The following is a 22286-nucleotide window of genomic DNA, read 5'->3' on the forward strand; positions in this document are numbered from 1 at the left end:
GAAATTTACATGTTGCAACCACAGGGATATGAGGTCAAAGGTAAGGAGAACTTGGTGTGCAGGTTGAAAAAAAGTCTGTATGGCCTAAAGCAAGCACCCCGACAATGGTATTTAAAATTTGATAGTTTCATGGTTGGACACGGTTATCATAGATGTCATTCTGATCATTGTGTATATTTTAAGAGATTTGATAATGGCAATTATATTACCCTGTTGCTTTATGTTGATGACATGCTTGTTGTTGGGTCTAACATGCATCATATAAATAATCTTAAACAGAAATTAGCTAGGTCATTTGCTATGAAGGATTTGGGTGTAGCTAAGCAAATTCTGGGTATGAGGATTACACGAGACAGGAAAAATAGAACCTTGAATTTGTCCCAAAGTGAGTATATAAAGAAGGTGTTGAAAAGATTTAACATGCAGGATGCAAAAGCAATTAGTACACCTTTGGCTAGTCATTTCAAATTGACTAAGGAGATGTGCCCAAAGGCACAGGAAGAGGTTAATAAAATGTCTAACATCCTGTATTCATCAGTTGTTGGCAGTCTGATGTATGCAATGGTATGCACAAGGCCAGATATAGCACATGCAGTGGGAGTTGTGAGCAGGTTTATGAGTAATCCGGGTATGGAACATTGGAATGCTGTGAAATGGATTCTTCGGTATTTGAAAGGAACTACTACGAAGGCATTATGTTTCAAAAGATCTAATGCTGCTCTGAGTGGATTTGTTGACTCTGATCTAGCGGGTGATATTGATTCACGGAGGATTACTACAGGGTATGTTTTTACTATAGGGGGAACTGCAGTCAGTTGGATTTCTAGGCTGCAAAAGGTTGTTGCACTTTCAACCACTGAAGCTGAGTATGTTGCTGCTACAAAAGCCAGCAAGGAGATGATTTGGTTACGATGTTTTCTGGAGGAATTGGGTCAAACACAGGAGGATCGCCCATTGTATACTGATAGCCAGAGTGCCATTCATCTTGCGAAGAACTCTGCTTTTCATTCAAGGACAAAGCACATTCAGCTCAAGTACCACTTCATCCGGACTGTTTTGGAGGAGGGTTAGTTATGGCTTGAGAAGAGAAGATTCACACAAGTGAGAATCCTGCCGATATGTTCACGAAGGCAGTTCCACAGGAGAAGCTGATTTCTTCATCAGTTTCTGTTGGTCTTCTTGATTGATAATTGTGGAATTTATACCAGTTGAGTCCTAGTGTTTTTTCCAACGGATGTTGCATGTACAGTGGTGTCGTGTAGTTTCAGTCTCCCAGTGGGAGATTGTTTGGTGTGGAGCCTGATTAGTCTCCAAGTGGGAGATTGTTGAAATGTGGCGACTAATTAGCAAAGTACTGTACACTCAGCACGTATCCTTGCTGGGGTCCAGGGGCGGGTCGGGCTGGGCCCCAGGCGGGGGTTTGGGGGCGACAGCCCCCAGCCCACTGTGGGGGTTTGGGGGCGGTAGCACCCAAAGTGGGCGAAGCCCGCTACAGGGGTTCGGGGGCGGTAGCCCCCGAGAAAAAAAATTTTGCCGTTTTTTGTTGATGAAAACCGACATTGTAATAAAACCCTAAAAAAGCCGACTTTGTTTGTTGCCCTAAAAATGCATGTTATAAGCGGCTGGGATGCTTAAGGCATTGGAATGTTGATGTACTATTTTTGTTGGATAATAAGAAAGATTGGACGGCTATGTATGGTGGACGTAACCCATTTTGAGTGAACCACGTTAAATCTCTGTGTTATCTGTGTCCTATTTTATTTCTTTATCTTTTGTATTTAAATCTGCATATAATTGTTAGTTCATATTTGCTTCGGATCTGCTTGAAACCCTAACACCATTAACCCCTATGGGAACATTACATTGCCATTCATTTAAAACTGAACATAAAAAATTATTATTTAACGCGGCATATTTGCCGTCTACAGGTGGACTGTAATATCCCCTTCCTAATTAGCATATGGTGGCTTGTTGGCCTATTCAGTGGGTTCCTGTAGGCTAATGAGTTAGGGTTAGAGAACTCATGGTGATTATTTATCCAACAGATTGGTACTGTCAGGTGTTTATTTGAGCACTAGTGGTAAGATGTGTGTAATGCCTTTTTTTGGAGTAATTTTAAATGATTTTTCCCATTTACTTTTAGTAAGTTTTCAGCATCAACTAAGCCAACTGTCAGTATTGATATTTTTAAAAAAGTCAATGGATGCAATTGTTGGTGATATCTTGATATTTGATATAGTTCAATGGTTTTTAATTAAATTGAAGATTTAAATTTATCGTTATTTAATTTATTTAATAAAGGGGCTGTAAGGGCGCCCAATATTAAAGTGGAAATATTTTAATTTAACAAAATGGGCCTTTTTGGGACTTGGACGCCATATTGGGGAAATAATTTAAAATTAAAAATTTTAAGCATAGCCAAGAGGGGCAGAGACTTTCTTGGAGATATAAAAGTAAATTTAAGGAGATCATTTCATATGCTTGACTTGATATTTTGGTATTCTTCTTGTTAGATGAACTTGTTCTTCCTAAAGGTTTGTGAAGACAAAATCTCTTACAAGCAACATCTTCCACATTGGTGAGAGACCCAATCCGGATGATTTCCAATCTAGATGATTTCTTGGTGGTTTTATATACAAGAACCACAGATTGAGCTTATTTGTGAGTTTTATATTCAGACACTACTTCAATTTATTATATATTAGATTGAAGAAAGTCGATTGAAGGGAGTTTAGGAGATTGTTTGTTGTTATTGCCGGTCATACTTCTACCTTGGTTGGTTGTACATCCTCCTAGGCTAGTTGTAGACATGCAGCAGTGGTGTGAGGGTTTCTAGAGGAGTTCAATTGGGGTTTTTGAGCTGTTTACTATTGTTAGGGGGCACACATGGACCTGCATCAACAATTTGTTCATTTTATGGCTTTGGTGGGTTATATTCGAGAGTGACGTCTAGGTTTGCCATTACTAGTTTGCAGATTTCAATATCAAATTAGACTTTCATACTGTTGGAGTTAATTGGTATGCTTGAAATATATTTGTTATATCATTTCATGAATTGAGCTATTCATAGTTTCTAGATATATTGTACCTACAATTTTGAAATTAGATCAGAGTTATTTCAGCTTTGTGGGTTTCTTGAATATTGTCATTTTCTAAGTTATTTGATTGCTCCAAGTATTTCTATTATCAAACAAATATTTTGCACAATTCTCTCTTCTATAAACAATTGCAAATCAAAAACAACAACCAGAAAAAAAAGGGGTGTATGTTACAATACCACAACTTTCTTGCAAAAACTCTCCCTTTCTCTTTTGATTTTGTAAAGGTCATGGTCATTAAGCTTCAAATGGTGCATCGTAGAGTGAAACAGAAGTCACGGTTGCGCTCTAGAGGGACAAGAATTGAATTTTCATATATAACACTCCATATTTTGGCAACTAGTGAATTTTGGGTGGTTTTGGGCCCAACCATGTAAGGGTCGTACAAAACTCCATACAGTCATACAAATCTGTACAGTCACTATACCTACTACATCATCGTACCTTTGCCTCAGTTTACATGGAAAAAAAAATTGTATGATGATGTTAGCAACAATCAACTTAGCGCCCTCAAAATGTTCCCCTATGCCAGTTGACGTCATGCGGATGTCAACATCTAGCTCCCCCAATTTCTTCCCCCTTCACCATTGACACATTTCGTTATTTGCCTCAACTTCAAGAGGACATTTCTTGCTTATACAGAGGGCTTTTTGAGTGAATTTTTTTTCATTGTGTATATTTTTCATCCTCTATCTAGCAGTGTAATTTGTATTATAGAATGTACATTTTTTTTAATTTAATGTTTCTCAGAGGACACACGGTATAATCCCAATTTCTAGAACTTTGTGAGGCTCATTTGGGCTCATATGAACACCTTTTTGGGTGTTGTTTTTTGAACTTGCATGATTTTTCGAGTTGTACGCAATGGTGAGTCTTTCATGAGAGTAATACAGAATATCAGACTTTGAATATGCCTCTTTTGAAGACTTATACATCACTTCAAATTTGTAAATCCGCTCAAATAAAGTGATGTCAGTGTATATTTTCACAAGGGTTCATGTTTTGTAAAGACACCTTATCTTCCAAAACACTGATTTTTAATGAATGCTGAAGGTAATGCTGATTGTTTTTGTTTGTTTTTGGAGTTTTGTAATTTTTTTGTGTTTTGTGAATATATGAGATAATAAAAAGCAATGCACAAAAGCTTCAAATAGATTCTGAAATGCAAAAAACTAATCTGATTTTCGAGGCTATAGAGAAGAAACAGTATTAAATCTCCATTGCATTTAACTCTTAAACTTTATAGTCACAAACATACCCGATTTTTGAAATCTAATGTTGTCTCTAAGACTTCCCAACCAAAAAGCAATTGTGGAATGAACTGAAATCCTCAAGTATATATGAGATTCATTAATGCATGAGATTAAGATGTCTTCCCTGCAGCTAGCCGCCCTCTTCCACAATATTTTAAGAGTTTTTGAAGCCTTCTCCAAGGAAATCGAACTTAGCTGATAAACCCTCTTCTTCCTGCAGATATGGCTGCCTATATGCAGGCCATACAATCTCTATTTGGCTGCCAATGACTTCTTATTGCTGTCTTATTTTTCATCAAGGAAATCTGAACTAATTTTGAAGAAACCCCAAGATATATGAGCCACAATCAGTCCACAATTTGACTTCTATTTGAAGCCAACCAGTAAGTGTCCTCAGATGAATATCTCACACCTTCAGATCACTGTTGCAATGACGCCGCCTCGCTCTCCAATGCCAAACCTCTGAAAATCTGCAAGAACCCTCGCCTTTTCCCAGAGCTCAAAAACTTCAATCAGTTTCATATAATATCAAGTCAATAATAATCAATTTCTCTCCATGAAGCCCTTTTATATCCTCTTCATCAAGTTCGAACTCTCCCAATAAAGCATTTAATAACATTAAATGATATAATTTGCAATTAATAACTATGTCGCCATACTTAGGGAAATGAGCTCTAGAAATTAATTAATATTTGGCCCCCTCTCCATGATGCTTAGACCCTCAACTTAAGTGATTTATTATAGAGTTATTTATAACTTTACAATTAGCCATTTAATGGATTAATATTAATTTGGTCACATAAATATTAATATCTCCTTAAATACACCATATATTAACGTGTCGTCTGAAGCAGGAGTCTCTCCTCATAATTTCCCATGTGACCATACACACTTTCTAAAAATAGAAAGGGTCCATCTCTATTACTTCTGACTTACTATTATTAGTAAGTATGGCAAATGGAGTCCAAATGAAGTCGAACAAAGGCCAAATCCACAATACTCTGAGCACTGGAGAAGTCACAACCCTCAAAAGACCCCCTAACCATCCTCCTTAGCCTACGAGGGTCACATGATAGGCTAATCCTCAGCTATATTCATTAAGGAGAAGGGGACATTACATGTTTTGAATAATGGGGGTTTGATTTTCCGTTTTCGTTAGCTTGTTGAGGTTTGAAAGACAACTTGATATACGTCTTAATAGTCCACCTCATGACATAAAACATGTAAGAACTCGGTTCATAGCAAATAATTCTATAAATGCACTCATACAAAGCGCAACAAAACTAAATGTGTGTTCCTTAGGGAGGGAATATTGACCTAATGTTGGGTCTCATTCTTGTTCACATCTATGTGCCCAATTTTAGTTTGTTTGCCATCGTCACTTCCTCATTAGCATTAAGGGGTAAATGATGACATGGTTATGCTAATGCTTCCTTGTTTCAATGGAGCAGTGGAAGAAACTTAGGGGAGCCTTATGGACTTCACAAATTTGTAGGGAGGTCACATAGCTTTACTCTTCTTCGCTCTCATATGGGGGGTTATTTAAGCAGTTCATACTTGTGAGATTCTAGTACCTATGTAGAACATCGAGTACTTTTAATAGTGTAAAACAGGTCACTCGATCTGTGTTGATCATGTTCTTTGATCATAGTTCTATCTCTTGATCTACATCTTTGGAGATTCACTGATTCTAGCATACAACAGTTCATCTTTCGGAAAAGTTTGTAGTTTTTGACATGCTTCAAAGGTCCATCATCATGTTCATCTACATATGGGCATTTTTGCAAGAAATCTTATCCTTCTCTCTCTCTTTTAGAGGGGAGTTTTGTTCCCATAGGGTCTTCTCCTTTTCTGTGTTTATGAAAGATCTTCATTTGTACATGAGTACCTTATCAAGCCATGCTATCTAAAACTCATATTTTCAGTGATTAGCTTACTGCATAAGTGTAATGTCCCCTTATGTTATTATTTATGAAATAGGAACATTCAACTTATAAGAATCAATTGCAAGAGATTTCTTTCCTCAATTTCACTATTAAATAAAATAAATAATAATAATAAATACAAGAATGACTTGATACACAATGATTTCCACTTGATATGAAGTCAATCTCACTGCTATTTCTGGATTAACAATTAGATGTATGCAAATGATCTTGATCAATATACGTGTGCACTAAGCATAATGCCACTTATGTTATCTATAGATGGATTATCTCTGTTTTTCCTGATATGATTGATGATGTGTATGCAATGATCCGTCTTATGAAGATAGCCATAAAGCTATATAAAATGCTGTCTTAGATATTCCAATGAGAACAGATGTAAACACTGGTACCACCTTGCTGTGATACGTTGCTGTTCCTAGTGTCAAGTTATATGCTTGGAACAGTTATATGATATGTTGTTCCTGATTTTGGTAGTGAATACTTGCAATAATGATGGGGCTGTCTCTGATATACATCTGGTTGGTATATGCACCCAATTATTGGGCTTTCGGCCTGGCTCTCCTCGAGCTCTTCCAAACTGGAATAAGAAACGAGATATAAAAACAATCGATATCCTTCCTTCCATGAAATGATTGCAACTATATATTTACACAGCCATTTGGTTGTGTCTATTGGTGGGTAGAGACATGTTCATTTGTTAGTCATAATTGCACTACCTCAAGGTATTAAACGATTATGTTAGTTAATGTGATTCTTAATGAATTGGTTTACTTCCTTAATCATGCTCAATATCTTTAGTGTATCGATATTGTAAAGAGATCACTAGTTCGATGGTACTAATGTTATCGGATTCTCCTTGTCTTATAGTTGGGACATCTATGATCGAGTCTAGGTGTTCGCATGGGAGATTTCTCATAGTCGCCCCCTCTTAAGTTTGCCTATCCTCATGCAATCTAATGTTAGGATGTTGGAGAATTTGCTCGTTCTCCCAGGTTGCATCTTCAATAGGAAGATTTTTCCACTTAGTGAGATACTCCTTGAGAACCCCGTTTCATAACCTTTTCTCCTTTGTATCTATGATTTTCTTAGGAATCGGTTCTACCTTTCCATCCTCATTCAAGGGTGGTAGTTTATTGGATACTATGGCTTGTTTTCCCAAAGCTTTCTTTAGGCAAGATACATGCAATATATTGTGGATCTTGCAACCTTTTGGTAATTCTAACTCGTATGCTACCTCCCCTATGCGCCTAATTACTTTATATGGTCTGTAGAAACACGTCATCAATTTTTTTGTACCACTTTTCTTTAGAGTTGTTTGTCTGTATGGTTGCAATCGTAGATATACCAAATCCCATGTTTCAAAACTTCTTCTAGTTCTATGTTTATCTGCATATATCTTTTGTTGGTTTTGGGCTTGCAAATTATCTTTAAGCACTTTGAGGAGGTCTTGACATTCTTGGACCCATTCCTTTGACATAGGTGCTCAATTGTCACCAAATGCTAGTTCTATAAATGATAAGGCCTCGTAGCCATACAAAGCTTTAAAAGGTGTCATCCCAATGGACATGTGATATATTGTATTGTATTGGTATTCTTCCAAGTGGAGCCATTTGATCTTTTTCTCTATTGTCCTGCTACATAATTGCGTAGGTAGCCTTCGATCTATTTGTTTACTATTTTGGTTTGTTTGTTGGTTTGTGGGTGATGGCTAGTGCTTGGAGTCAAATTGGTACTCGCTAACTTGAATAATTCCATCCAAATTATGCTAAGGAACCAACTATCTCAATCGCTTACTATGTTCTTAGGTAAGCCATGGAGTCTAAATACTTCTTTGAAGAACAATTTTGCTAATTGTGGCGAATTGATTTCTGAAGAGACGGCAAAAAAATGTGTGTATTTGGTTAATCTATCAACTACCACAAAAATGCAGTCCTTGCCTTGAACTCTAGGTAACCCGGTGATAAGTCCATTGATATACTTTCCCATTTTTGTTCTAGAATGGGTAGAGGTTCTAATAGCTCGATGGGAAAGTGTGTTAGGCTTTATTTTGTTGACATGTGGGGCATTCGTTTACAAATTTAAGAACGTCATCTTTCAATCCCTTCCATGAGAACCTTTCTCTTGTTTGTATGTTTTGAAATATTCTTGGAGTCTTGTGATGGGTGTTTCATGAAGGGCCTTCAGGATCTTTTCCTTAAGCTTGGAGTCAGGTATCAAGTAGATTCTTTCATTATAGAAGATGATAACATCGATTACCGTGTATTGGTCTTCTTGAGTGATTCCTTCAATTAGATTGTTGGTGAAAGCATTGTTTGAGTATTCTGCTAGCAAGTGGGCCTTCCAATCGTTAGATATTACAGATAGGGCACAAATGGGTGGTTTTCTAGATAATGCATCCGCAGCTACATTGTTTTTTCCCTTGACATATCCTATGTCAAAGTCATAGGCTTGAACCTTACTAACCCACTTTTGTTGTCTTTCACTTAGATCCTTTTGTTCCAAAAAGTATTTGAGGTTGTTATGGTCAGTTCTTACCACAAATTTTGCGTTGACTAAGTATTGCCGAAATTTGGTCAATGCATGAATTATTGCCAACATTTCTTTGTCATATGTAGAGTATAACCGTTCGTTCTCATTTAGCTTCGTACTTTCAAATGCTATGGGGTGTCCACTTTGCATTAGAATGGCTCTAATCCCTTCTCCAACGACATCACATTCCAAAATGAAAGGTTGATTAAAATCAAGAAGTGCCAAAATAGGACAATTGCTCATGGTTTCTTTGAACCTGTTGAATTCTTCTTGTGCTTTGTTTGATCAATTGAAGGCTTCTTTCTTTGTTGGGTCTGTCAAGGGTGCTCCAAGTTGTGCAAATCCCTTGAAGAATCGTTGATAATAGCTACACAATCCCTAGAATCCTCATAGATCAGTGAGATTTCTTGGTGGGGGGCAATCCAGGATGGCTAGTATCTTTTCTTGATGTACCTTTACTCCTTTGCTAATAACATGGCCTAAATACAATATTTATGTCATGCCAAACTCGCATTTGGATTCTTTGGCATACAAAGATTGTGCTTCCATTATTCCCAAAACTTCATCCATGTGTCTTAGGTGATCTTCCCATGTCTTTCTATATATGACGATGTCATCGAAAAAGACTAATAAGAACTTTCTCAATTGTTTATTGAATATGTGGTTCATGCAAGATTGGAAGGTTGTTAGTGCATTCGTAAGTTTGAAGGACATAACCAGAAATTCATAATGACCAAAGTGGCATCAAAAAGCAGTCTTATGGATGTCCTCTTCTCTTACCCTTATTTGATGGTAACCGGACCTAAGATCAACATTGGAGAAATAAACTGTGCCATGTAGTTCGTACAATAATTCATCGATCTTGAGTATAGGGTATCTATTTTTAATGGCCTTTTTGTTGAGAGGACAATAATCAATGCACATTCATAATGTTTCGTCCTTTTTTTTAACCAAGACTACGAATGAGGCAAATGAGCTTGAACTTGGCCTTATACATCCCCTATCAAGTATTTATTTGATTGTCTTCTCAATTTCGTCCTTAAACTTCTTTAAATGTCTATATGGAGTGTTAATGACAGGCCTAGTCCATTCTTCTAGCTCAATCGTGTGTTCAAATCCTCCGTATGGAGGTTTCCTTGGTGGTATGTCTACAAAAAATAGGCTATGCTTGTTCAAAACGTTTTGTAAGTTATCATCAAGGTAGTACTTGTTTTGGTTGTTGGTTATCTTGGGAGAGATTAGGCATTGTGTTGCCCATGAAACATCACCTTGCCTTCTTATACTTTCCATCTATACTACTCTCGGAGCCCCCCATTTGCTAGCCCATTAAATACAATCTTCTTGCCATTGTCATTAAATTTGAACTTCATAGTTTGAAAGTTTGAGTGTTTTCCAATTGAGGTCATCCATTGGATGCCTAGAATGGCATTAGCGTCTCCTAAGCCCACCACGAAGAAGTCATTGGTGATTGTATGGTCTTCAATTGTGGTCTCTAACACATAATTTGGTAGCCATCTGCCACCATTACTTTGAATCCTTTGTGTTCCTCTGTTTGTAGCCTTTCTTTTTTAACTAATGATGAATCGATGAAGTTATGTGTTGCACCGTTGTAATGTAATTTTTTCCCTTGTAGTATACCCCGTACTTTGAAAGAATTGAACTTGGGAGTTCCGGATATGACAACTATTGTTACCTCCTTTTCGTCCTTTTGAGGGCGTTCTTTTCTCAATTCCTCCTTTATTTGATCAGAAATTTCAAAATTTGGTCTTTTTCTTTGATATAGGGTCTAACCTCTATATAGTAAGTCTTTCCTTTCCCTTGGCAATTATGTTTTGATTCCCATGGGGCCTTGCACGTAAAACAAATCCTATCTTTGTTTGTCCTACTTATCTTTTTTGTACTTCCTCTAGTTGTCTCTTTTTGATGTAGTGTTTGTGTTCTTCCTTCACTCTTAGGTATACTTGCTTCCATATTTCGAGCCTTTTTAGTGGCTTCTTATAGGGTGTTTGGGCTAAAAGCCTTAACCCAACCTTTGAGGGGATCCTTCAGACCATCAATGAATAGTACGCATAATCTCTTGATGGAAAGGTCAGTGACCAAAACTGTGAGTTTTTTAAAGTTTGTGATGTACTCTTCAATTGACCCTTCTTGCCTTAATAATGCTAGCTCTTTAAAATGTAGTTTAGGGTCCCTCTTGTCAAATCTTTCAATCAATCTTTCTATAAATATAGGTTGTAATTTCTGCATGTCTCATGGTAGTCATGGCATGGTACCACCATTCTTGTGCTATTCCATCCAACTGTAAGGCTGCGAACTTAATTGCTTCTTCTTCCCTCATGGGGTTAAGTTGGAAGAGGGTATCCAGCTTTTGCACCCATGCATAAGTTGAGATTTCGTTTGAGCCATTGAAATATGGTAAGTTAATCTTCCCTATCTTCTTCTTTAGGTTTGACTGTCAATCCTTCTTGGGTAAGTATGTCATCCTTAGATCCAAGTAGTCTTTTAGCATTATTTCAGCTTGAAGACCTCCACTGACCCAATCTTGGCGGAATTGTTCTTGTAATTGCACTAGATCTGGTTCATTATTCCTTTGCTGATCCTTTTCTATGGTGAAAATAAGAATCGTGGGTCTGAGATGAAGGTTTGAATTCTCCTCACCATTTCCTCTTTCTTCATTCTTGGTATCAAACTTAGTCTGATTTAATTTCTGTACTAATTGTGTCAGTTGCTGTTGTGTGCTATGCTGTTCTTCCACAAAATGATCTATTTTCTTATTGAGTTCTCCCATTTAATCTTTACACAAGCTGACAGGAATGCTTGCTCTGATACCACTTGTAATGTCCCCTTATGTTATTATTTATGAAGTAGGAACATTCAACTTATAAAAATCAATTGCAAGAGACTTTTTTCCTCAAATTCACTATTAAATAAAATAAATAATAATAATAAATATAAGAATGACTTGATACACAATGATTTCCACTTGATATGAAGTCAATCTCACTGCTATTTCTAGATTAACAATTAGATGTATGCAAATGATCTTGATCAATATATGTGTACACTAAGTATAATGCCACTTATGTTTTCTATAGATGGGTTATCTTTGCTTTTCCTGATATGTTCGATGATGTGTATGCAATGATCCGTCTTATGAAGATAGTCGTAAAGCTATATAAACTGCTGTCTCAGATATTCCAATGAGAATGTACAGATGTAAATACTGGTACCACCTTGCTGTGATACGTTGCTATTCCTGGTGTTAAGTTATATGCCTGCAACAGTTATATGATATGATGTTCCTGATTTTGGCAGTGAGTACTTGCAATAATGATGGGGACGTCTCTGATATACGTTTGGTTGGTGTGTGCACCCAATTATTGGGCCTTCGGCCTGGCTCTCCTCAAGCTCTTCCAAATTGGAATAAGAAATGAGATATAAAAATAATCGATATCCTTCCTTCAATGAAATGATTGCAAATATATATTTACACAATCGATTGGATGTGTCTATTGGTGGATAGAGACATGTTCAACTATTAGTCATAACCACACTAAAGATATTAACCAATTATGTTAGGTGTGATTCTTAATGAATTGGTTTACTTCCTTAATCATGCTCATGGTACTAACGTTATCAGATTCTTCTTGTCTTATAGTTGGCACATCTCTGATCGGGTCTAGGTGTTTGTATGGGAGGTTTATCACACTAAGTATCACTTAAAAAGAAAACAAGTTTTGTCTAACTAGTTAGATTTTAGCCTACATAGTTGAGTCCTACTCACATTACACTTAAGCTCACTTGGAGGTTAGCTAGACTTTTGTCTCACCTCATGTAGACTCACCAAGTGTCCCAAGTCTTGTTCATAGAGTGCTACACTTGTTTCATGCTTGGAGGGGTGGTAAGAGTTTCACTCCTACCTTCTCAACTCTTCTTGCTTGCCTTTAGAAAGAAGGCTGATTTGTACATTTTCAACTAGATGCTTATTATATTTCTCATTTTGCATGTTTCTTGTTCGTGGAGAGTTTCATGTTTGCAAGTTGATCTTGGCTGCAAGTGTTGAAGTCGTGACAGGTTGCCAATGGTATCAAGAAGGTAATTTAATTCTAGACAATAGTACCAGTCCAAAAGTTGTAGCTATGACAGATGGCCAATGGTATCAAGAGGTTATCTAACCTTTTCCAGCATCCCAAATACAAGTGGTGAAACTGTGATAGGTTGCCAATGGCATCAAGAAGGTTACTTAATTATGGACAATGGTACCAGTCCAAATGTTATAGCTATGACAGATTGCCAATGGTACCTGGAGGTTATTTAACCTTTTACACCTTTTGAAGTGCTGCAACTGTGACATGAATGTGTATCAACACTTAAATAACTTCCCTGATACCATTGGCAACCTGTCACAGCTACAATACTTTGATTTGTACTATTGTCTAGAATTAAATAACCACTCCGATACCATGTTGGAACAACCAAGATCAACTTCCAAAAATGAAACTCTCCACAAACAAGAAATATGCAAAATGAGAAATATCATAAGCATCTAGTTGAAAATGTACGAATGAGCCTTCTTTATAAAGGCAAGCAAAAAGAGGTGATAAGGTAGGAGTGAAACTCTAACTACCCCTCCAAGCATGAAACAAGTGTAGGACTCTATGGACAAGTGTCAAGTCTACATGAGGTGAGACAAAAGTATAGCAAACCTCCAAGTGAGCTCAAGTGTAGTGTGAATAGGACTCAGCTATGTAGGCAAAATGCTAACTAGTTATACAAAATCTGTTTTCACACTAACAGATCCTTGACTTGGGTTTCTACTGTAACAACATACTAAAGATGATCCAATATCCCATTCCCCATTTCCCCTATATTTTGTTTTGCTCAAGAAGCACTGAATTGTACTAGCAGGGTAGTGGATTGTGAGGGACTTCAAGCCAATCTCTTTACTATGGGGTGCATTCACCTACTTTTCCTAATATTCTTCTCTATTCTTAACACATTCCCAACTCAAGCAAAAGTTTAGATCCAAGAAATTAAAATAAGGTGAGTCTACATGAGGTGAGACAAAAATTAAGCTAACCTCCAAGTGAGCTAAAGTGTAGTGTGAATAGGACTCAACTATGTAGGCTAAAAGCTAACTAGTTAGACAAAACCTGTTCTCACACTAACAGATCCTTGACTTGGGTTTCTGCTGCAACAACATAAAAATGATGATCCAAATATCCCATTCCCCATTTCCCCTATATTTTGTTTTGCTCAAGAAGCATTGGATTGTACTAGCAGGTTAGTGGATTGTGAGGGACTTCAAGCCAATCTCTCTAATATGGGGTGCATTCACCTACTTTTCCTAAGATTCTTCTCTGGTTCTTAACACATCATCCATCCCATTCCCAACTCAAGGAAAAGTTTAGATCCAAAAAATTAAAATAACATGATGGGTGGGCATTCATTTGCCACGATTTATACCATGATAGTAAACACAAAGTATTATGGGGCCCTTGGGGCCCTTGGAGTGAGGCAATATCAGCACACAGAGACAAGCTGGTTTCAAGAGAGTGCTATAGACCACTGATCACATTTTTACTTTCAGGACTATTATTAAGGAAGCTTGTAGTTTAAAAGTTTCAAAGTATTTGATTGTTTTGTTAGAAGACCTTTGATCCAGTTTAGATGAGAACTTCTTCCCATCAAGTTGCATGTGTGGCAATTCCGCTTTGAGAAAAATAAAGGCTTCTTCCCATCAATTATGTTTGGAATTTGACCACCATATTCTTCATGAGCAAAATATTCTATTTTTGTTTCCTCCAAGAGGTAGAACTGAATATTTCATATATAAGTGGATTATCTATTATGGGATCTGAGGAAGGTAATACTGCTTGTCTAGATATTCAAGAGCTTCACCTTTCTTTTAGTAGCCCAACTAGAGGTACATGACCCTTTGCCCGCATCAAGTTGTTACTTTCAAGCAAAGAGCATTGCAGAGAGGTTCTCAAGATACAAAGTTGATTAACTCCCAAATTTAACATACGTTATAAATTCAAGGTGCTAGTGTCCTTTGGATACTACAGATCAACACTTTGTTAAGGTCATATTGGTGACAAGTCCTTCTCTGCATTCAGCAACAGGGTTTGATCATCCTCTCTCTCATACACCAATTGTCATGCCCTCTTTGATTTAAAAACAAGATCTTCTAAATCTTCTGACCCATTGCATGTGCATCAAGGATGCGTTGCATAACTAATTTCCTCTATACTTTGATTAACTTGTCAAACGTGGATGTTAGCAGAGGCTCTACGAGAAGTAACCTACCTCTATCTAAGATGAGATAACCTAGTCCCCTTAATGTATCCTGTTGAGTTCATTAAATATTGTACTAGCCTTTCGAGGTGATTGACAGTGATGGCTCTTCTTCATCCCAGTGATGACTATAATCTGCAAGTCAAGCACCAATTTTGAGCTTAACTCTCTGATGGATCCTTTTTTTGAAGGATTTTTTCTCCTCTACATGGGTTTTTAATATTTTTTCATGTTGTAGATAGTTAACAAAAATCTAGAGTTTATGAGCCAACAGATAAAAATTAAAGCATTAACACCATAAGTTATAACAGTATCATCCCAGAATCCAACAAGGATCAAAACCTGGGAGCACTGAAACAATGCAAAACATTTACATCAGAAACATATATAACAAACTATAGCAAAGTTCCAGAAGACATTTCAACAAAGCTACATTATGAGTTTCTTAAGGTATTCTTGAGCATAAACAGCTTCCTTATTCCTTTCCTTAGAATCAACCAAACCACAATTGTAATCATCCAAAGTAATCTTGGTATTATGATAAAGAAATGCCTCATGGACCCGTCGATCCCACTTATCCACAGCAGCATGTTTCTTGATACATTTTTCAGAGTCATTCAAAGATGGAGTATGACTTAAACCCTCTGTCAATCTTCTAGGATACCCCCCCCTGTACAATCTGTAAGTCTCATTCTGCATGTTTTTTTGTATTTGTAGGAGCAGTGTTTCGGAATGGTTATGATAAGTATTAGTTGCAATTCATTTCAGCTATGTCTTACGTTTAGATAATTTATGTTCTAAGCATGCATATGGATAATTCGAATCATCTGTTGAGCTGTATATATATTATGCTTCATTAGTTGACATTCTATCTAGTTATCCCCATTTAAGTGGGGGATTATAACAGTTAGTGCATCTATAAGATTACGAACAAAAAAAATTCCCTGACTGTATATCTGGGATAATCATCTGCTTTATGATAAAGACTTAAGATACAACTACAGACCACATTAGGCCTCACAGCCAATGAACTGAAAAAATTTAAAAGAAAAAACAACACAGATAGGACCTACCTTGAAAAATACCAAGGCCTAAACTTATCACCAAAAACACGAAAATTAAGGTGATTCGGCAACAGGATATCTTTCCATAAAGTCAAATGTCAGTTGGACTAAGAGCCGAAAGTACACCAATAGGAGTTAATGATTGTTGCTCAGATTCAGTTCCCAGTGCACTCCTACTTTTCCCAATTCTATGCAACAAGCTTCCTTGGAGTTTAACCTTCTATAGTGAAAAAAGGGGCCTCAAAGAAATACTCAAGGCCAAATGGGTTTAAATTTTATACAGATATTACCAAATATAAGAGCTCTCAAGGCCACCCACAGCCAAGTTTTGTAAAAGGTATCCTGTTCTTGGGAAGAATAAAACCATTATGCTTCATTCAATGAATGTAAAGGGCAATAAGGATTGTATTGTAACACTAATGTCCCCATTTAGTTAAATTGGCATGTGTGGGCCCAATCCTTATTTTCCCTGATAGGGATAGAGAAAAATAAAGGAAAATGTTAATGGAGGCCATGATCCAGGACGTCAGATGCCACAGTCACTAAATTATAATGAAATAATATTTAATCCCAGCATAAGGGGTTGGGGTTTTTCCATAAAGGAGTGGTCATTTATGAAAAGTTACAAATTGATTTTAAGACAATCTGCAAGCCATTTGAGAAGGACCTTGCCAAAATTAATAATATATATTATTTAGTTGGGCTATGGGGAATTGAGTTATGGGTGCCTGAGTGGATCCTCCAACTATTTTACACTAAGGTGCCTAATTTCTTTTGAAAAGACTGCAAGTTTCTATATAAATTCTACCAAGCTTGTAAAACTCACCAAGTACTCGTGAGCCAATTTGCTAGGCGAGTCATTGGAATAATAACTCACCAACAAGTTTTTGTAAAACTTGAAGCGATTTTTGCTTGAAAAACTCGCAAGTAAATGCAAAAACTCACAATTTTTCCTTCAAAAACTTGACCAAATTCATATAATGTAGTTTTTCTTGCTTGTAGTTAAAAAAAAAGATTTCCATTGGTGATGAAGGTTCAAAGGCCTTAATTTGGGCTTGGTGGTAGGGGCAGAGCCCCTCGACCCCACCCTGTATCGCAACAGGGAGCCCACTACGGGTTCTGCCCCTCAACCCTGTTGGGGGCGTTGCCCTCAAACCCCCACAAGGGGCGCTGCCCCTTGACCCTAATGGGGGCATTGCCCCAAACCCCCATCATGACCACTACCCCTCAACCCATTGGGGCTCTCCATTCCCAAATCCCCATTAGTTATTGGATCTATCAAATAAGAAACTTGATTACAATGAGGGGGTGAGGAGGAATTGGGATATAACTCTTGAGTATGCACTTACTTAGACATTATTATTACACAACTTGCCAAAAATATCATTAGATAGGGCAACTTCTACATATAACATGGCTAATGCAAGTAGCATTGTAACTCATTTAGAGTTGAACTTTTTTTTTGGTCTATGATATGCATTAAACTCTAATTTTGATTTACATATTATGAAAATTAGAAATATGCTCAACAAATTTAGTAATAAGTCTCCGTGACAAGCATTCTGCTGGGTTCAATGAAGGATTGACGCAGAATAAATGGGTTCCTTAGCTACTATATTTCTGCTGTGATTCGTCTCCCATAAAGCCTTGAATACTATAAGGAAAAAAAACAAGAGTCATATATCAGTTCCTTCCTTGTTTCTTAAATCTACACGATGTTTGAAGAAGCTGAGACTCTTAACTCGTTATGCAGTAACATTCACAAAACTTACCATAGCACAGAGAACTGCTGAAGAATTGACTCACTTTAAAGAATAAATATTCTCTTAAATTTCTAGAGTTGAATTTTCTTTTTCTTGGCAAAATTTCAAGCCTTGTGGAAACGTTAATGTTCTTTTCAACAAAATTCTAGCTTTATATAAAATCCTGCACTTCAACTTGAGAATTCTTGTGTGAGATTTTTTTTATAGTTAATCAATATTAAGGATGGAATAAGCTTGGATAACCTTCTGCAAACTCGTAAACATGAGTTGTGCCCGGAAGCAATCCATGTCCTCTGGAAACTTATTGCAGTGGAAGAAATTGAACCTGGGTTTTGCTCTTACTATTTTTTGCCGTTTTACCCTCACACCTGTGTGGAAATCAGTGTTATGATGCCCCAGCATACTACATAATGGAACGTCCTAGCTAGTCCAAAAAATAGACAATTTATTGTACACAGTAGGAGAGCGTAAAGATTAAGCATGTGGGTAAGAATCTCTAATCAGGAAAACAGCAGCAATCGCTTACTTTACAAGTAAACCTCAAGTATAACCCAAAAATCATAATTCACAAAATGGCTTAACATTGTAAAGCCGGAACCCTATTCAATAACGCATCCATCCAAAGTCGGAGAGCGTAAAGATTAAGCATGTGGGTATGAATCTCTAATCAGGAAAACAGCAGCAATCGCTTACTTTACAAGTAAACCTAAAGTATAACCCAAAAATCATAATTCACAAAATGGCTTAACATTGTAAAGCCGGAACCCTATTCAATAACGCATCCATCCAAAGTCGGAGAGCGTAAAGATTAAGCATGTGGGTATGAATCTCTAATCAGGAAAACAGCAGCAATCGCTTACTTTACAAGTAAACCTAAAGTATAAACCAAAAATCATAATTCACAAAATGGCTTAACATTGTAAAGCCGGAACCCTATTCAATAACGCATCCATCCAAAGTCGGAGAGCGTAAAGATTAAGCATGTGGGTATGAATCACTAATCAGGAAAACAGCAGCAATCGCTTACTTTACAAGTAAACCTAAAGTATAACCCAAAAATCATAATTCACAAAATGGCTTAACATTGTAAAGCCGGAACCCTATTCAATAACGCATCCATCCAAAGTCCTAAAATACAAAAACTAACCAGCAAGGAAAAGGGATCTAGATTACAGAAATGAGTGCCGCCCACAATTGCTAGGCATGGGATTTACGACAACACGAAGTCATCATCACAGCGGGCATCTTCAATTTTTAACTGAATTCCAATCCTATGGATCTTGAAGAATCTAAACGCTAGCTAAACTATTAACGCGCTTGCTCGACTTACAGATAAAATAGTAATTTTGCAAAATACCTGATTGGATTGTGGATCTTGATTGATCTCGGACTGCTCTTTACCTGTACTCATATCTACTAAAATCTTTTAGCAGACTTTCTCAACTGTAAACTTTATTTTATGTAGACAGACGAGGTTAAGATTTTCAGTGAAGCGCTTCGAGATGAAAGAATTATTGGTTCCACGTCTGTCTTTAAATTTTAAAAACTCTAGTTAAATTACTCCTGAACTATGGTTAAAATCCAGGCGAGAAGATTGTGGTTTGATTTTTTATTGTTTTAAAATTTTAAGCATTATTCTTGTTTGCCACTTGGCTATTTAAAAAAGAAAATCAAGAAAGATTAAAATATGTATTATTAAAGGATTATAGTTTAATTGGTTGAACACAATTAGTAAAGATCATATAAAAAACATTTGATTCAATTTTTCCACAATACAAAGGGAAAAAAATGGTGAGGATAAAAAGATAATCATATCATTTTATTTTTATTTATATACTTATCTTTATCATTAAGAAAAAATTAGATTAGATTTTATGTATGATAGTTTCAATCCCTCATAATTAATAATATTATTTCTAATCTATTATAGATTTTATGTAGGACACTTTCAATCAATGGTGGAGATCTAATAAGAAGATTCATTGAAATGAATTAATCGAGATAATTATGAAGTTAACTAATTGTATGATGGAGATACACGTAATTGGTTGATTAGTTAAACTCAAAGTGAGTGGAAGTGAAAATAAAAAAATAATACATTGAATTTTTATTTTCTATGGATTTAAGTGACAGATTAAATGCTTCGAGTTTTTATTCTAGACATTTTTGCATCCATATTTGAATATAATACACTTTTGGCTATATTTATAACAATGTAGAAATATTTTTTTGTTTTTTAAATATATTTATTAAGAATATTAATGTACTAATCTTGTAATAAAAATAATAATAAAATGATTTTTTTTTGTTTTTCATGCATTTAAGTGTGATAAACACGTCAAATTAAATGTTTGTAGTTTTTATTGACGAAGTTTTTTGCATCCATATGTAAGTGTTATGCGTCTTTAGTGCAAGAATTGTAAGTGTTTTATGTATACTAACTTTAGAATTAATGAGGGGAATGTTCGTTCACTGTGTCAATAAATTAATTATTTTTATTCAACGAATATTTTAGATTTTAAAGAATTTGAATTAGTATTAAAAATTTGTAAATTGATTACATTTTTTATAAGATTGATTTTAATTATAACTAATCTAATCTAACATACAAAATCTATCTAAATCATGTGGGAATGATCTGACAAAAAATGCTCCTCCAGAATCTATTTGTCTTCATCTTCAAGATTTTTGAATGCGTAGAGGTTGTTTCTACAAACACCTTTGAGAAACTTGTCATCTCAATAAGTGAATGAGTTATCCTACATCAAACCCCTTGGTGGTCAAATAAATGAAATAAGAAAGATCGAAGACAACATTTACAAGCATGCAAATTATTAGAAAGGTGTTCTACACTTTACTACGCCTTTAAGAATATTGAATAGTAACAATATTTAATAGTTTTTAATGTTGTGATCCATCTCAGAATGGGGTGTCGCACTTTAAGGGTACAATATTTTATTTAGGTGGTTGTTGTGTGTGACATTGAAAATGTATATAATAGTGGTGGCCATGGTTTAGTGAGCATATGGCCTAATAAGCCCATGATTTTATACAAAAGGCATATTAGAGAATTGCAATTAATGTTACTCCTAACCTAAAGCACATATTGGACATGTGTTGGTCAACTTATAACACACTTAGCAATTATATTTTCATTAATTGGTTAGTTTGATTATTTAGCCCAACTTAACTAGGATGAAGTGTGATCCTGCCTAATTATGTTCATAAATAAAGATGTGATAGCCCCTCCCCCCCCCCCTCCCCATAGCATTACATTTGAAGATTTGTTCTTATTAATGAAAGGAAGTGAGGTACATGGAAATGCTTCCTAAACTAATCTTGGAGGAGGGGATCGCGCAAATTTTAGATTTTTACAACTACATAAAGGTGAAACACATATAGAACATGAACAAAAATCATGCCACAATACAAGTATACATGAGGAAAACCTTAACCAATCCAATGTATTATTCAGTAATCTAAACACAATTACAAACATTTTAAGAACAAGCCTTACAAGAGTATCACCAATCAGAGATCTAAAGCGATTCTAACAACATAGTTTAGTACTTACAAAACTTACTACCAAAACTTTCATCGCAAGCACCCAATAAATATAAATAATACACAAAACCATCAAAATGGTAATTATATAGTATAAGCTAAAACCAACAAAAAATGTGGTACCCAAATACTTAGTTAGAAAATCAACACCCAAATTCTTTGTGTAGGTTTTTATTTCCTAGTTGGTTATTTATTTTTCCTATAGGATTAATAAAGTGAGAATAAGTGTGAGTGGGTGCAACGTATCGACATCTTCCATGGGAGTTACACTTGGCTATTTTTAGGCTACTGAGGTGGTACTTCCCATTTGTCGTATTCGCCACCTCTCCCCTCTCTCATTTTCTATAGATACTCACTCCTAGCTAGTCTGTGTATTGCATTCTATTTCATTGTAATTGCATTTTGCAGCTATTTACCCTTGCATTCTCCTAATGATATTTTGCCTTTGTATCATTTGCATTTATCTCTTAGAGACTAACTCTATGTTGTTATTTTGATCTTGTATCATTTACATTCACAGTTTTATTTATATTCATTTACACTAAGGTATTTTGGGTTATTCATATTTTTCAAATTATAATATGGTATCAAAGTTGTTCTAGTGTAAGAATAGTTTTTATTTTCCTTTTTTGACAGGTTCAGGGAGGCTAATAAGTTTTTTGCAGGTTACCTAATAATCCAGTATGCTCTTCTCTTGCATTTTCATATGCACTTGAGAATCAAAAAAGTTTGAGGAAAAATTTTAATCTTTATGGTTTTTTATGTAATA

The 22286-nt window shown here is 35.9% G+C and overlaps 1 protein-coding gene across 2 annotated transcripts in view; it reads right to left on the bottom strand.

Moving 5' to 3' along the window:
* Positions 1-19469, bottom strand: part of LOC131072126 (uncharacterized) — an 89352-nt gene extending 69883 nt beyond the window's left edge. Inside the window, exons 1-2 of one of the 2 annotated variants that reach the window (XM_058008188.2) lie at positions 19311-19450; positions 18197-18321 (exon numbers count right to left, since the gene is read on the bottom strand). In XM_058008188.2, the coding sequence (XP_057864171.1) occupies positions 18197-18241 (45 nt within the window). In that variant the 5' untranslated portion in view covers positions 18242-18321; positions 19311-19450. Of the gene's footprint in view, positions 1-18196; positions 18322-19310 lie in introns of both variants that reach the window. The other variant, XM_058008187.2, reaches the window with a different exon arrangement.
* Between the last annotated feature and the right edge of the window lie 2817 nt (positions 19470-22286).

The sequence above is a fragment of the Cryptomeria japonica genome, chromosome 6 (assembly GCF_030272615.1).
Source record: "Cryptomeria japonica chromosome 6, Sugi_1.0, whole genome shotgun sequence".
NCBI classification, from domain to species: Eukaryota; Viridiplantae; Streptophyta; class Pinopsida; order Cupressales; family Cupressaceae; genus Cryptomeria; species Cryptomeria japonica.